The sequence below is a fragment of the Eptatretus burgeri genome, unplaced genomic scaffold, assembly GCF_056783735.1.
Source record: "Eptatretus burgeri isolate ZD-2024b unplaced genomic scaffold, Ebu_testis_v1 Ebu_testis_scaffold_131, whole genome shotgun sequence".
NCBI lineage: Eukaryota > Metazoa > Chordata > Myxini > Myxiniformes > Myxinidae > Eptatretus > Eptatretus burgeri.
Window position 1 is genome coordinate 1 of NW_028222081.1, and position 16472 is coordinate 16472.

The 16472-nt window shown below is 43.8% G+C and overlaps 1 protein-coding gene across 2 annotated transcripts in view; it reads left to right on the forward strand.

The window, feature by feature from the left end:
- Nucleotides 1-30: 30 nt before the first annotated feature.
- LOC147007501 (sperm motility kinase 1-like) overlaps nucleotides 31-16472 on the forward strand; it is a 70524-nt gene continuing 54082 nt past the window's right edge. Inside the window, exons 1-5 of one of the 2 annotated variants that reach the window (XM_085867017.1) lie at nucleotides 31-854; nucleotides 1191-1239; nucleotides 3891-3956; nucleotides 5101-5171; nucleotides 5310-5366. In XM_085867017.1, the coding sequence (XP_085723143.1) occupies nucleotides 852-854; nucleotides 1191-1239; nucleotides 3891-3956; nucleotides 5101-5171; nucleotides 5310-5366 (246 nt within the window). In that variant the 5' untranslated portion in view covers nucleotides 31-851. The remainder of the gene's footprint in view (nucleotides 855-1190; nucleotides 1240-3890; nucleotides 3957-5100; nucleotides 5172-5309; nucleotides 5367-16472) is intronic. The other variant, XM_085867018.1, reaches the window with a different exon arrangement.

Consider the following 16472-nt stretch of genomic DNA (forward strand, 5'->3'; position numbering starts at 1 on the left):
CGTTGTGAATGGATTGTGACAAAACTTGTTGGATGAGTTGTTTGGGTGACGAGAACAAGCCGATTCGATTTTGATTAATGTCCGGATCCAGATCCATCCTATCAGTGGGATACAACACGTAAACTGTTCAGCCTGGCGAAGGTATGCGCTCCACCGGGTGCTGTTCTGGTTTTCCTGGAACGGCTTCCGTATTGTGATTATATGAAGAAAGAATGCTCCAGGCAGCTTCCCAACACTCAGAGGTTTTAATAACTTTTAACTTGATTTTAAAACGGTCCAAGTGCGACAGTAAAAATCATGCTTTCTTCACACACAACCACTACACCCCTCCCAGCAGAGATAAGCAAAACATGAGCAGAGCATAAATGTGCTGAAGCAAAACATGAATATGCATGAGGCAAGACATGGGCAGAGCATAAATGTGCATTTTTCATTCAAACTGAGTGACATCACATTGGTTACCACAATCAGAAGAGAGAAGTGTTGAATCAAAATTCCATGACACTCGACTCAACATTCCATGAAAGCAGAGTCTGAATTGATGGTTGCAAGGAAGATTACATCAACTGGAGCATGTTTGAGTGTGCAAGGGTAAACCTCTTATTGATGGAACACACACTGATTGAAACTGAACACCATCAATGAAACAAAGTAAGGATAACATCATCTGATCCAATTCATCGTAACATACGGTGGACATTTACAATCATTGTTTATCAATAGAGACAAACATTGTGCTCGTTTCCTGCTTTTTCATGCTCTGTTAAAAGGTTACAACATGAGATTGTTCCATATGTTTGCTGTTCCTTCCCCAGGTTGCTGTGAAGTGCACGGAGAGAAATAATTGGAAAATGGTGAGTTTATGGGAATGTAGTGAATGGAGGACCATTTACATGGAACCCAACCGGCCATTGGGACTATTCAGGCTGTTTGTGACGTTTAAACCCACACGTAATCATGTGAGAATGTACAGAGGTAACGGAAACGGCAGCAAAATGGTGGATGTTCCTGAGTGTCTGCCATGAAAGATCATCAGTTTCGATATTTGGGATTCCTGTTCCCCGAGGCTCCTCAGCACCTCCTTCTGTAAATTTTTAACTGGTTCATTTACGTATGAGATAAATTAAATTCTTGAAAAAATGATTGCATATTATTGACAAGTTTGATCCATATTTGTTTTTGTTTTTCAGCTCTCTGATGAAGGGAGAATGTTACTGCAGGTTGATCATCCAAACATTGGTGAGTGTGTGCATTGCCCCCTTTCCTTCAGCTTTTACATTGATGTTGGTGATTGCTCTGACTCATGCAGTTCGTTTTCATTATTTCTTAACACAGCACAGGTATTGCCGAGTCGTTGAGACTGGAAACCCAATGAATGACTGAGCAAATGTTCACACAGTTTGAGGAACCATTGACTGACAATCTACAATAATAAATGTCAGTGTGTGTCCGTAAGTTTGTCTGCATGTCTCCTCCATAATTCCAAAACCATGAAACTGAGCAGCCCCAAACTTTCCATGCACACGAAGGGATCTCGGAGGGATTAAGTGAATGAAAATTGGGTGTTTGGGTTCATTTAAACACCTATTTTGAAGATAATTTATGGGGTAAATATCACAACAAAAAAACAAAATAAACCTTCCAAAAATAGTGGCGTGCCATCTTGTTCAGCCCTCTGTCAGCTCACAAGAGTCTGATGCCGCCATATTTTTTGGCCTGCTCAACAACGCCTTGACTTGAAATTGGCGCAACAATTTCTTCATGGAAAGTTTTTTTTTTCACTTTCCTCACTCACATTACATTGAATGCCTGATCATCAAACCTACAAATCAATGGATACATGGCAATGCTTGTGGACGCCCAGAGACGCCAGCATTCGTGGCTTTATTTAATTTATGCACATGCAATGAGCTCTGGAATCTCTTAATCTCAGCAAAATTTCAAAATTTAAACTTCTTTATTGATTTCAACAGCAGTTTTGATTGTTAAAAAAGTGTTCACTTGTCGAATTCGGACATCGCGTGACATTCCAGTCGTCTCTGGATGCATGGTGATGACACAACCGATCGGCAATCGCTTGTAAAGTCAACCATTACTCATCAACCGTTTCGCTGGAGTGCTTGCTTGAGTGCTTAAGCCGTTTGGTGAGCACTCTGCAATTCTCGCACTGTCACTGAATATATCGATCAACTTGAACACAGTTGAGGGCTTATTCGTCTGCGTTTTGGCCGTACATTGCCTCCGGCGGTGAGTCGGGTGGTGATTCATTCGCTGAAAATGTGAAATTTTATTTTTCACCACATTTCCTCGATTTGTATGAACTTCTTTCATTATACGACCCTTCACTTCAGCAGACGTAAATACCTATAAAAACCCTGTTTTGTTTTTGAAAGTTTCTTCAACTGTTTCATTGCTTGAGTGGTTTAGGCATTTGGTGAGCGCTCTTCAAGCTTCGATGGTCATGTGTCGGCTGGGTTCTGTTTGGGGACATTTCTGGAGTGAGGAAGCCAAAATGGATGAGGTGATTACAATGAGTGAAAATGTTTTTAGTTGTGAAACAAGGCAGTGAATTGTCACATCACGGCAGGAGAGCTGAGAGACACGCACGCTCTCGCTCTGAGCTGTCTCGCCTGGGTTCAAATCACAGGTCAGGTAATTCATCAATGTGTGTGTCGTCTCTCGGATGGACGTTAAACTGGACGACACATCTGCTGGAATCCTCTCCTCTCCCCCTCCCCACCTTTCTCTCCCCTCTCCCTTTCTCATTCTCTTTCTGTCTCTCTTACCCTTCCCTCACCTCTCCCTCTCTGTTAAGGAGACTGTTAAAGACTGCCAGTTCAGTTTTCAATTTAAAGCGACACGCACACCGTTTCTCATGTACAAATCAGACGAGGACTGAGCCGACCGGAGGGGTGCAAAGGTCGCTGCATGTGTGAGCATGCATGTACACAGGCAGGCATTTCATAGGAAGATAGCATGGATTTTAAATACTCGTACCTGGTTTTATATGGAATCTGGTGGTGAAAAAGAAGAGGTTTCTGTTTGGGCACATTTTATCACCCTTCCCTTCCCCTCCCCCCATGTTGTGTTCTCTTCCCTGCCCCCATGACACCTTCCCTTCACCTCACCCTGCCTTTTTCCCCTCTCCTCTAGCTGCCTTCCCTTCCCATCACATTGCCTTCCCTTCCCCTACCCTCACGCTTTCCTGGTCCCAAACCCCCTCTCCTCTTCACCTCCCCTCTACCCTTACATCTCCCGGTGGTTTCCGCGTGCTGTGTTAACGTGCTGTTTTGTTTTACCCCATTTTGTTCAATTCTGGACTACCCCTCCTCCCCTCTCCACAAGTCCCACTGTCAAATGCAATTTGAGAACTCCTCCCCTCATGCTTTTCTCCTCCCAAATGCCCTCCCCACTTCCTCCCCTCCTCTCTTCTCCATCCTGCTCACCCCCCTGCCCCAGAGTGTATTATGACGTTTGGTGAGGCGTCGCTCCCCCAGCCCCCTTTCTCGCCCTCCCTCCTCCTTCCCCTTTCCTGGCTTTCCCCTCCCTCAACCCAGCTTCCTCCCTTCCCTTCCTCTCCCCACCCCTCCTCTCACTCCTCTCTCTCCTCTCCCTCCCTCCTCTCTCTCCTCTCTCTCCCTGCTCCCTCCCCTTTGCCCGTCTCTCCTCTCTTTTTCTCTCCCTCCTCTTTCTTCCCCTCCCTCCTCCATCCCCTCTCTTCCATCTCCCCTTACTCCCTCCCACTTGATCTCCCCTCAGCAACGTGACGGGTTGTATTTGCTGGTATTAAATAAACCACACCAAGGGTAACATGGACCAAGTTCGTCTCGTGTTCTGATGACCTGTTTCAACATTGTTTTCATCTGTTCCATCCCGCCGTCCCCGTGCAGTGAAAATGTTTCGTTTTCAAGTTTTGAGTGACTGCGCAGCCTTAACAATGGAGTTTGTTGATGGGGGTAAGGCTTTTTCAATCCTCCTTCTGTGATGTGGTGATGTTTGTGTTCATTATCTCACACTTGAACATCGTGATCAATTTAAAATCTGTAATAATTACCCCGTGCACACAAAATGTGAAAAGCAGGGTGAAGCATTTGGTTCATGTCCGTCCATCTGTCTGTCTCATCAGTTTATGATCATCATTTATGAAGGAGGAACAACTCATTTAAATTGAACGTTTTATTTTGAACACGAATCTGAACATCAATGCGAAGACAAGTCTGTCGTTTTGTCGAACGTTGGCTCTGAATTTGTTCCGATCACAAATGTGTAGAGAGGAGTGAGATGATCTTTTTTACTCTGCCGTCCTGCCTGGCACTCAAACAAAATTGAAAATCATTCCAAACAGGAAACTTAGTGTTTTTAAGGACATGATGAAGGACACAAACAAAAGGTCAACTCACTGATATAACATGTCAGACAGGATGATGTTATCGATACTCGGTAAAATGGTGGGATAATCCAGAATATATTATTTTATCTTCCTTTAAACCTCTCATAATCTTTATTGGAATTTAATTGTATATTTGAACGCTGTAGAAGGCAAATTGTCTTCATAATACTTCCAAGAACCATGTTATATAAACATGATACACAGCATGAGGGCACGGCATGTGAGAGGTGCAGTATCGGGGTGAAGATGAGGCCGTCACACGGCTGTGTCCGAAGCCGATTGATGCTCCAATCTATGGTGATCAATGAAGTCTCCATCTTCTAAACTCACTCAAGGTCGTCTTATTTCAGTGTTTAAGAGTGATGTGTAAGACTGCTTCAGGAGTGATAAACTTGCAGATTTTTAAACGATCGATCAAATCATTATTTAATTAAAATTGAAGAAAAGACTTGAACACTGCAGGGGATACATCCGGAACCAAACCAAAATTGAATTGGCTTGTTCTTGTCACCTCCCTAACTCATCCACGAAGTCTTGTCTGAATTTGTCCATAACTTGTTGAGATATTGTTCGATGTGGATGTTGTTTCTGCCCTTATTATATCACTCAATGGTGAAGAATCACTGAATACAGTATATTCTTAATTAACTTGTACATACCTTGTTTTTACTTGTTTCTGTGAAGAGTCTCATGATGAGTTTTGTGTGCAGAAACGCTCCATGATTTCATCTCTCGAAATGACCCTCTGTCTGAACAATTAGCTTTGCCGATCATGTACCAGGTGAGTGAATCGTGTTCACAAGTGTGATGCACACGTCCGGTTCGAAATGTTGTATTGAACAGGAAACAAGATAATTGTGAACGAATTTGATCTTTACTTTCAAAAGGAATCTCATCATGTGCTTTTGATCTTTTCCAGACTGTTTCTGCACTTGCACACATCCATGATCAGAACATTGTGCATTCTGACATAAAGGTAAGAATCCAGACACCGAGATATATTTTTTTCGTGTTCATTTCCTGAGTGTGTTTTCATCACATAATTCACGGATTTTTTTTCTCAAATCTCTGATTCCGACACACCCAGAAATTCACAAAACTTAAGTTCATATGTTGAACATACAGACGTTACTTTTAACAACCGGAACGTCTGGAAGTTCACCATTCAGCAATATCACCTGAACATTGAAATTTTATTTTCATTAATGTTTGCTGATTGAGTGGAACATTTTCACTCGTAATGTAAAGCTTGTATTTGGTGGTGCTGCGTTTCAAAAGGAATTCATAAAAGTAACTCCAATATTCTTTGGGGCTGGCAGGGTGCCATTGACCGACCGACACTTCGCCTCCGAGTCATCTCGCCTGGGTTTGAATTCTGACCCAAAGGTATGACTGGCTAGTTTGGCATCAGGAGCGTTTGAGGGAAGCACATACCAAGGCAAGGGAGTATTTTGAAAAGAAATCAGCTAAAAGGGTTGCTGCTCAGAAGGAAAAGATGCACTGCTCATCTTTACAGGTGGGTCAGTGGAGATACAAATACAGAACTTCAGTACAATTTATAACATTTATTGAACAAACAAACAGACAGATTTAATGTGTGTGCACAGGAGGTTCTGGACAAACAAACTCACTCCAGATCACTCAAATACAAGTGGAGAATCTCAGTCTTTATATAGTTTTCAGAAAGACACAGTTTTTATCATTTTCTGCCACTGGCGCCAGTTCGTCTGATTTTGACATTTTCCAGGTGAACCTTATCTTCAGTCGTCGTAAACAGCTCCTGCTTAAATGGTTGGAACACAAATTCAAATCTGGACATATTAATTGCACAGAATGCTCGAAAGATGTCAAATGCCAACTCTAATGGCCATTAAAACAAGTTTCCATCCTATTTAGGTTAAAAGGTCAGTCTACTTCTTCGAAACCAGGAAGATTTTTAATCTTGAAGGAGTAAAGCTTCGCGAAAATATCTGGACATCTTAAATCCACATTCCAACAACTGTCTTTTGTAGAAAATCCCTCAAGATAGCTTTAAAATGACAGGCAATTCTTCTTTATATTCATCTTGCTGGCAAAGTTCAACCTGTTTACACTTTTAATATACCGATGATCTTTCCGTACAAAGGAGAAATATAATTGTATTAATTCCAAAATGGATACATACTTAAAAGAATCATATCATATTTGATTACATTTCAATTTCAGATTTAATATTTTATTTTAATATCAAGTTTTAAAAATCATCAATTTATATATTTTATCACCCCCAAACCCATCATGATAAAAATGTATCGACATCAGTTTGTCTATCAAATAGATAGACTGTTGAGGATGAACAAAATTCAATATGCTTGGGGACCTGCAGGGTACTCGGTGGATGAAATGCAGGGTACAAGCCATGCCGTTGAATCTGTGGGTGGAGGGCCAGTTCGAAGAGTGCATCGTGTGAACTTGAGGGCCTGTGCAGGACCTATCCCAGAACCAAGAAGGTGTACTGTTCATCAGGAGAATCTAGGGAAGAAACATCCTGCCGTTCATCAGGAGGACATATCTGAGTGGGAATCTTCTGATGCTGAGTTTGTTGTTGTGGAAGAGGTAATGTTTCCAGGTTTGAGACAACCAAGTGGGAGGTGTTGTTCTCAAAGGGGATACAAAAATTCTAGAAGGGGGAGATGCATCGAGCTTAAGCTTTGGAAAATATTTTACATTTGAAGTTAAAAGAGACATTGCGCTCCAGTTGCCAATAAGCTGAGGGTCCTCTTTTGGAGGTAATAAAGTAATTACTGCTCTATGACAGATCATTGGCAATTCTCCACATTGGAAAGAACTAGGAAAGACCTCCAAAAGCTCTGGACCTAATAAAGACCAAAAGGATTTGTAAAACTCGACTGGGAGGCCGTCTCGTCCAGGAGATTTTCCAGTCAGCAGAGAAGCAAGCGAGAGTGTAAGTTCTTCCAAGGAAGGTAAGGAATCAAGCTGATCCCTTTGAGCAGCACTTAACATGGGTAGATCAGACGTGAAATATCAGATCGCATCATTGCCAACATCATTTGCCATAAACACGTCTGAGAAGAAGTGATAGATCTCCCTCTTAATGCTATCTTGTGATGTCACAATGTCCCCAGTTGAGAGCTTTCGGGTTTCAACTTGCCTTTATCAAAATGAAAGAAAAATTTAGTTGGCGAGTCCAAATTATAAATCTGATCCATCCTAATCGTATCATTGCACCTTTCACTTGGTAGTCAACAAGATCATTTAGAAGGGCCTTTTTCCATTCGCAGATGGTTATTTGTTGTTCTGGGGTTGTTTGCAACATCAGACTGTAATTTCACTCTTTCTTTTTCGAGTACAATCCTCTCCTTTTTTACACTAAAAGATGACAAGTGATTGAACTGTTGGCAAAAGACGGCAATCTGCCTTTGCGTCGTCCCACATTAATCTTGGGTTACTTAAACTGTTTTTTCGTTCTATGAGGCTATTCCAAAACACTCTACATGCAGTGGTTCCCAAACTTTTTTTACCCCTATTTAAGTCTGATAGGTTCGAATTACCCCAATGTAAAATTGTGTATAATACAAAAAACAAATGCACAATTCTAGGACAATTCAGCATTTACTGCACAGTGCTGTTCGAGACTGAGACTTTGTGAGATGGATGAAGTTGTTTTGTTGACGCCAGATTTTGGATGCGTGGTTTCATCTTTTCCAGAACCAGCCTCATACCTTAGCTTGGAACAAGCCAGTCTCTAGTCTTGGATTTGACGTGGTACATTGTCGAGAACCTAAGTTCACACATATCGGTCGTGGGAAATGGAAGAAGTACATTGATAGCCCGAGTCATTAGAGTTGGATATCCCATTGCTCCTTGCTGAAGCCAGAAAGATGCAATATCCTCGACAGTGTCATAATGTGCTTCGGGTCCCGGAATCATTTTTCAACTTCAGGAATTCGTCTTTTGCAGGGTCGGTGTCAGAAATGACATCTTCGGCGACAAGAAATGGCTGCTTTTCCATGCGGTGTTCCTCTGTAGAACCTCGCTTTTGTGAAAATATTTTGCCATTGACGTCTTCAGTTTGAGCAGATGCTCACCAATTTCGGTCGCCGGGCACGGAACCTCGCTACTTTGAAGAAATTGGTCCAGCCTGGTAAACATAGCAACGTTGCTGACATTGACTCACCTGCACCAAAGTTCTATTTGTTGACAGAAGGCATTCTTCTTTTCTCAGACATTGATGATGGAGGAATTTTTTCCTTGAAGAGAGCAATTCAACACATTCATCTCTGCAAAGATGTCTGATAGTTAAGCTGGGCATGCGATAAACTTGTCGTCATGAAAGGCAGTGTTGTCAGGGTGTGCTTTTGCAGCAAGAAAGTCTGCTATTTCTGATCGCAGTTCAAAAACTCGATCCAAAACCTTAGCGCGAGACAGACATCTCACCGCAGTGTGCAAAAACAGTTGCACGTTTTCAGAACCAAATTCTTCACACAGCACTCTGAACAAACGAGTGTAAAGTGCTCGACCTTTTATAAAATTGACCACTCGTATAACACAGGTCATCATGTCTTTGAACGAGTCAGGAAGAGTTTTGGTCATGAGAGCTTGGCGGTGAATGGCACAATGCACGTTAGTGAGCGAAGGTGCTTTCTTCTTTGCCAATGCAACAAACCCGGATTTTACTCTGAGCATTGCCGGTGCCCCATCCGTGCAAATAGCTCCCAGCTTTTACCACTGTATTTCATGCTTTCCCAAGTTGGTTGATACCATATCAATAATATCTTGTGCCGTGGTTGTTGTTTCAAGCGGAAGGCAGAACAAGTATTCAGCCCTCAGCCGATCATCAACAATAAAGTGAGCAAAGCCGATCAGCTGAGCACAATTAGAAACATCAGTTGACTCATCCAGCTGAATGGCAAACTTGTGCATCGATGCTTTGATTTCGACAACAACTTGCATCTCAACATCCTCTACCATGTCATCTATCCAGCACCGAAAGGTGTTGTTGGAAACAGAAACTCCTGAAAGCTTCTTTGCTTCGCTTTCGCCACATGTTTCACACAAGAATCTCAGCACCAGGCATGATCAATTCCTCCGGTGCAGTGTGGGGCTTCTTCTGCATCGCTATGAGATATGCAACTTCGTAAGATGCGCGGACTGTATTGGCTTGTGTGACGGAAAAATGTCCCATGGAATCCAACCGCTGAGCTTTGAGAGTGCGTTCCAGTCTCCGAAATTCCTCCAAACTTGTACCCTCATGCGCATGGTGAACGTCACGAAGATGTTCACGTAGTTTCCCTGGCTTCATGTTCTCATTTGACAAGATCTTTCCAGACAACACACACCGTGGCAGCACACGCCCTTCCTTGTCATTGAAGTCAGTGAAGCCAGACTGCAGATATGTTTCCACATTCTTTCGGTCACGTGGTGTGTACTTTATTTTATTCGATGCCGTCTTATTCTTGGGGCTGAAGTGTTTGGTAATTCCAACTCGGCCGACTTATCTGAAAAATAAACACGCAAACAAAAATTATCTCCTTGTCAGCTGAAAAATAAACAAACATTGTTGACAAACATTTCTTATCAATTCAATGAAGATTAAATTAGCTCATAACTCATTGTTTTCACCAAGATAGTTCTGGGTGTCATGAAAATTGCAATGTGATCAAGCTTTCGTTACCTCCAATCACAGAGTCACTGCACAACACGCACCCATTCACTGTGGCTTCTGGAGTGATACGGACAGGAAACTGACTCAATTTAAATAAATCTCTCACTGGTGGTAACTTGCGGCGAATACTTCACGTGTTGCCAAACTTGGCAAACTTGACGCCTCGAAGTCATGTACAACCTCACTTTAATAGAGGCCACACCACCGCACCATCATGCGCAAAACCACTGCCAAGGCGCAATGATCGTCGTGAGGGACTGGATACGAAGCGTGAAAAAACCAAACCCGACATGTCGACTTACCGTGCAGGAATGAATGCCGACACTGAGATGGAGATGTGCACTTGTCTGCAGTCGCACGGGAGAAATGGGGCCTGAATCAGCACGGCAAAGAACTCATCCAATCTAAACTAAACTAAACTAACATAACCGAACCTGAGCTGAGCTGACCTCTCGTAGAATGCCAAAGCACTCGTTTTGAGCACAAATTCGATTTTAAAAATGGATTAGCATCAGCTGCACACCTCGACTGATGCTTCTGGCTTCGCGCTTTCCTATTGGTTCCTTGTGTTTCTGGTACAGTGTGGAACGAAGCGCGAAAATGACGTAGACGAAGAACTGGTGTGGGCCTTAGCTTTTTTTGTACTTGGGACCCGCTCCCTTTCGTGAAGCGTGATGATTCACCTCACGTCAAGGGGGGGGGGCATGACACGGTGGGCCCCCTCGCTGTGCCACTGATATTACCCCAGCCAAATGCAGTTTTTACAGTAGTTGTGGTAATTACCCTGAGTTTGGGAACCCCTGCAAGTCCAAAGGCTTCACAAAAAGTAACACTCTCCAGTAACATGACGTTAAACTTCCAATATGGATTGCCATGTTACTGCAGAGCAAGCTTAAAGGAGAATGTTGTAACCAGATGATCAGAGAAAAGAGAAGGCACGATATCAGATTTTAATATCTAATCAAACATTGTGGCATTGACATACATTCTGTCTGACCGAGCTGGAGTGTGTCTCTGGGACACACATCTTAACCAAGTGAACTGACGTTGTCTGGGGTGTTGGATACGCCAAACATCCACGAGTCCCACAGTTTTTATAATTTTTCCCAAAGTTTTGGCAGATTTTGGATGTGGCTCCACACTGTTTCTGTCTGAAGCAGGATCAAGGGAACAGTTGAAGTCACCACTCATTATAAAGGAACAGTTCAAGTCAATTGTGCTTAGAAAGGCCTTTAGTTTAAGGAGGAAGAAGGAGAAGGAGGAAGATACTTTTCAGCATTCTCATTGGGGGCATAGATGTTTAGAAAAAAATAAAGATTTGATTGTTGGCAATAAACTGAAGACAAGCCAGACGTCCAGGAATTATTTCATTATAATGAACTTGTTGGAGCGTTTATGAAGGAGAGACAAAGAAAGGAATCCTGGCAGTGAAGGAATTGATATCACTGAAGAACCACTGACCCTTCATGATCCTTCTCCATTGGGTTTGCGCAGTCAGATCTCCATGCGTCTCTTGCAATAACAAGACGTCCAGGTGTAAACGCCGTGTCAGATCTTTTACCTGAACTTTGCGTTCTTTTCAAGCACCACCATTAATGTTTAGACTTCGAAATAAACATTCATGTGTTTAGAAAGGGAAAGAAGAAAAACAAATAAATAAGAGAAATTCACCATGAGGACCTGACTTGAGAAGGTCCTGTCGAGTTTTCTGGATCATGTTTTTTAACCTGTGTTTCTGAGCCTCCGTGAAGTTTCGGGTGACAAGGTTACGCACAATTTCTTTCAATTTCGTAATTAACACCGGAAGATCAGGGAAATGATCTTTCAGATCAATATTTCTCTTACGATAGGAATCCCTCAAGAAGTCCCGAAGCTCGTCATCCGAAGGTCTGATTTCAGCCTTTAGGATCTGAGAGGACTCATCTTGACCTTCACCATGAGATTCCTCACATGGGGAATCCATAGGTGTTTCAGTTTCAATGTGAGCATCACGTGATTGTTCGGTTTCAATGAAGGAATCTTCTTCGGCCCCTTACATATCAGAGTTACGTCTGGGGATTCTTGGGAATGTAAGAGATTCCCCAAGCTTGTCCGTGACACGGCCACGGGGCTCGGGTCATGAGTGTCACTCTCCTTTGGAGGATTTAAACTCTCCTCCATTGTTTCCTCGGTGTCCTTATTTGTCTCATTAATTGTTTTTTTTAGAGAGAGTCTGTAAAAGCTTATCCTGCTCCTGTGACTGTTGAATATGGGATCAGTCTCCATAAGGAACGTCCTTTACTTTATTCTGGATTACTTTATTCTTCCAGAAAGGGAAATCTGTTATTACATGGAATTCCATTAATTACATTTTCACTGATTTCTCTTTTACCAGAAGGTGACACACGTGGTGCAAGGAGTTTACGTTTATCAACTTTTGAGAAGGGAATGAACCAATCACCGACACTGTCCATTGGCTCATTGGGAGGGGGCGTGTCCACTTGTTCAGTTAATTTATCTTGTCCGTCATTGGGAGGGGGCGTGTCCACTTGTTCAGCCGGTTTGTCCTGTACGTTCGTTGAAAGAGAAACGTAAACATTAATATGTGAGTCGTTGTTACTGGAAAGCTGCGTTTTTCGAAGAGGGCAAAACTATTTCACGTGTCTCACTGAACCACAACCAAAGCACTTCAGCGAGTCAGTGTTAACATCTACTTGGTCGTCATGACGATTTCCAGTGAACTTTAAAATGACGTTCAGAGAGGGATAATTGTTGTTGAGTACCATTAATACTTGTCTCCGGAAACCCATCACGTGACTGGCACGTGCATCTTTACAGCCCAAAAGGAGCATTATTGTTGTGGGGCCGGGTCTAGGTGGCGAGCACGACCGCAAGATGGAGCAGTCGAGTCGGCTGCTCCGTGCACCCAAAATTATAGGTCGTCACCCCGGATAACTCCAGAGCCGACGGGTCAATTCAAGGACCCGTGGTCGCCAATACATCGACCGCATGGGGTCGCATGGTTCATTGGCAACTTCAATATACCGAAATACCCACGCAGTCCAACTCCAGGGTAACCACACCCTCGGCAGGCCTCGAGCGGAACGAGTCGTTTCTGTGCGAAACCCGAGTGTATGGTTACCGAGGTCCGTCGGTCCAAATGCACAATTACGGCAGCAACAGCCTTCCTCATCCCCAATACGCACCGTGGCAAACCAATGGCAGAAAGGACAAGGACGCGCTGGGACATTCAACAAAAGGGGAATTTATTTTACAATAATCGGGGAGGGGAAGCACACAAAGAGCAGAGTTGTCATGACTATAAGAAATGCGAAGTACAATGAGAAAAGAAAGCACTTACACAGTTGTAACGAGAGAACATTGTACTTTACAGTACTTCGACATAAAGACGGTCCCCTGTGCCAGTGCGCATGCGCAGCCTGAGCCAGAGCCAGAGATGTTGTGGGCGTTTCAACCTGTTCAATGCTTGTTTGATTATTGTCGTTCCACGCTAATAAAGTGGTCGAACAAATTGAACTCTGTTCTTATTTAGTTACTTTTGACGGGGCCCAAGGACACACACTCGCACACACAAATTCCCAGAAAGAGATGGAAGTCGTGGTCTTTATTGCCCTGTCAGCTCGGAGGCAAGACGGGCTGAGGGAAGAGAAGCAAGCTTGGACCTGTCCACCTTGTGTGATTCTCGACGATCTTGGGGTAACGTTACTCGAACCCGCAACACGAGGCCAGTCCAAGCATCAGGTACGGAGGGTGGCGTCGGTTGTTGGCATGCTCCTCCGGCTCGCATTCAGGCGACACGAGATGATCTCCCAAGTTGAGATGGTCGACCGCTCGCAGCAATGCGCCAGATGAGACGCCTCGGATCCGCGCGATGCGGTCAGCCGCAGACCCGGACAGAGACGCGCACTCGAGCAGACTGGACGCAATTCAATCGCCTTTGTCGCTTTTCTTTTGGGCCGTCTGCACCCGTGGCCTGCTCCCATTGGGTCGATGGCGTGTCGCGGCTCCGCCTTCTTGTTAAAGACCGCCCCGACTCTGGTCTGCTCGTCGCCCATTGGGCAGAAAATGACGCATACCCTTATTTGGCATGCAGCCAAAGCGAAACGCTTTATGCTCATATACTGTGCGAAATCCACACCGAAACGCACACCGCCTGGTGGCCTGGGGCATGGAATTCCAGACACACCCACATCCCGGGGACCTCGCAAAGAGCGCTGACAATGCCGCGGGCAGAGGGTTGTCGTTGTCGTCGTTGTTGATGTAAAATGTAAAAAATCCGATCTATAAAATAACCCACAGCGCACGTTCAAAATTCCCGTTAGACACAGGGGATGGTTTCGAACTAGGAACACACACTTTCCGATATCACTGAGGAACACGGACTCTGGCTGTTGTGTGCAGCAAGCTTCCAAATTGGTAACATTTATTAGGGGGGGGACACGCAGTGTCTATCGCGCTGCAGCACTCTCAGGATTACATTACTGCTCAAGAATCGCGGAACATTTGAGATAACCACTTTCTGAGCAGGAGTATCTCCAGAGTCGAAGGACAGGCCTTGTTGAACGATGAGAGCAACGTGCTCTTCGTCAGAAACAAACACGATAACTCGTTTATTCATCCGTGACGCGACACGTGCCTCACCAAACCCGATTATGTTCCCGATCGCGAGAACAATCGCTTTCACCGAAACACCCTCCGGTGGGGAGCTTGTGACGCCATTCTTGCGCGATCACCGTTTGAAGGTGACATATCGCTGCGAGCGAGCAGCCGCCATGTTTCAACACACGACGCTCCACGTCTTCCTCACTCAGGAGAAGGAAGTTACCAATATATTCCAACCTTTCCGGAACCTTGGGAAAGGGAGCGCTAACTGAACAAAATAAGGAAAGAAAAGCGAAATAAAAAAGGAAAATTAAGGTTTCAAGGGAAAAGTTTTTGAATTTCGAAACGACGAACAGGGAACCGACGATACCGTGACTTGCAGCGCGACTCTCTATCTCTATCTCTATCTCTATCTCTATGTCTGTCTGTCTGTCTGTCTGTCTGTCTGTCTGTCTGTCTGTCTGTGTCTCTCTGTTTCTCTTTCTGTTTTTTTTCTCTTTTTTTTCTCTTCGACACAGAGGGGAAACCTCACAAACAAAAACACACGAAAACACAGGGAAACCTCACAAACAAAAACACACGAACACACATGAACTAAATGGGGAGTGTGGAAACACAAATCAGCACAACGGAGGACGAGGCAAGAATCAGCCATGACAGTGACGTCCACACAACGTCCCAACGAGACAGACAGACGGAGTGATGGGTTATTAATATAATATTCATCAAGGACTGGGCCAGTTTCACCGTTCGACATTTTGAAACTGAAGATATTTGTGTGAAATTTGTGACCCTGTCCATCAGAAGGAAGTTCTTTCGGATATTCCTGATGGCCTCCTCTCTCTCTCTCTCACAGGTTTCTTCTTCTGTCTGGGTTGGAATTTCAGAGACCGAGTGACGTCATAGTTTGCACATTGGAATTTTAGAAACTTGGTGACGTCATAGTTTACACATTGGAATTTGAGGGGCTCTCAATGTTCTGTGAGAGTTGATGGCCTTGTGATTGTGATCCACCATCTCTCTGAACTTCACTTTCAATTCCACGAAGAAATTGTTCATTTATATCATCAACCGCGGGACCACCTTGAGATTCGTCACAAATTGTTTCCCTCACTTGTGGAACACGACGTCTCCTGTCACTGAACGAGAGATACTGCTCTTAATTACACCGACATGGAACATAGTACGTGAGCCTTTCTGTGTTTCTTTTTCCCGCCGCTCCTTCTCATGGCTTTACTGAGCACCGGACCTGTGTTGGTAAAAAGCAGACATGGCTTACTTGTTACAAGTTACCATCAGTACACACTGTACAGTGCAGTGTACAGTAGGTACTGTATTTACTGTGGTGAATCGATTCCTTTGACGTCACATTATTTTCCCCTGTCATTGGTTAGAACTTTGAAGTGCCGTCGTCTTCAGATCACCAGAAATCTTTGGTCATGGGTGAAACTCTTCCACATGAACACGGAAATACCCTTTTTATTTTAAATAACAACAAATATGGAGGTTTTCGTATTTTCGTCGTCAGAAGCACAAACCGTGGGACATTGGGGTGTTATTCACTTATTCCGATATGCGGATTCGATTCTTCCGTCATTTCACCCGGATGGACTTTTGATTTACGTCATGACGTCATTACCGCGATTAACATCATGTAAATTGTTCGCACATCAGTTTATTTCATGACAGAGGAGGGAAATAACATAATACTCTCCATGGTAATGTAATTATTACCTTGAGGAGTCGAGAATTTCGCTCCCACAGAATGAAGGTGATTTCATTCCCTTGATTTCTCGACTTCCAGTTCAAAAATCC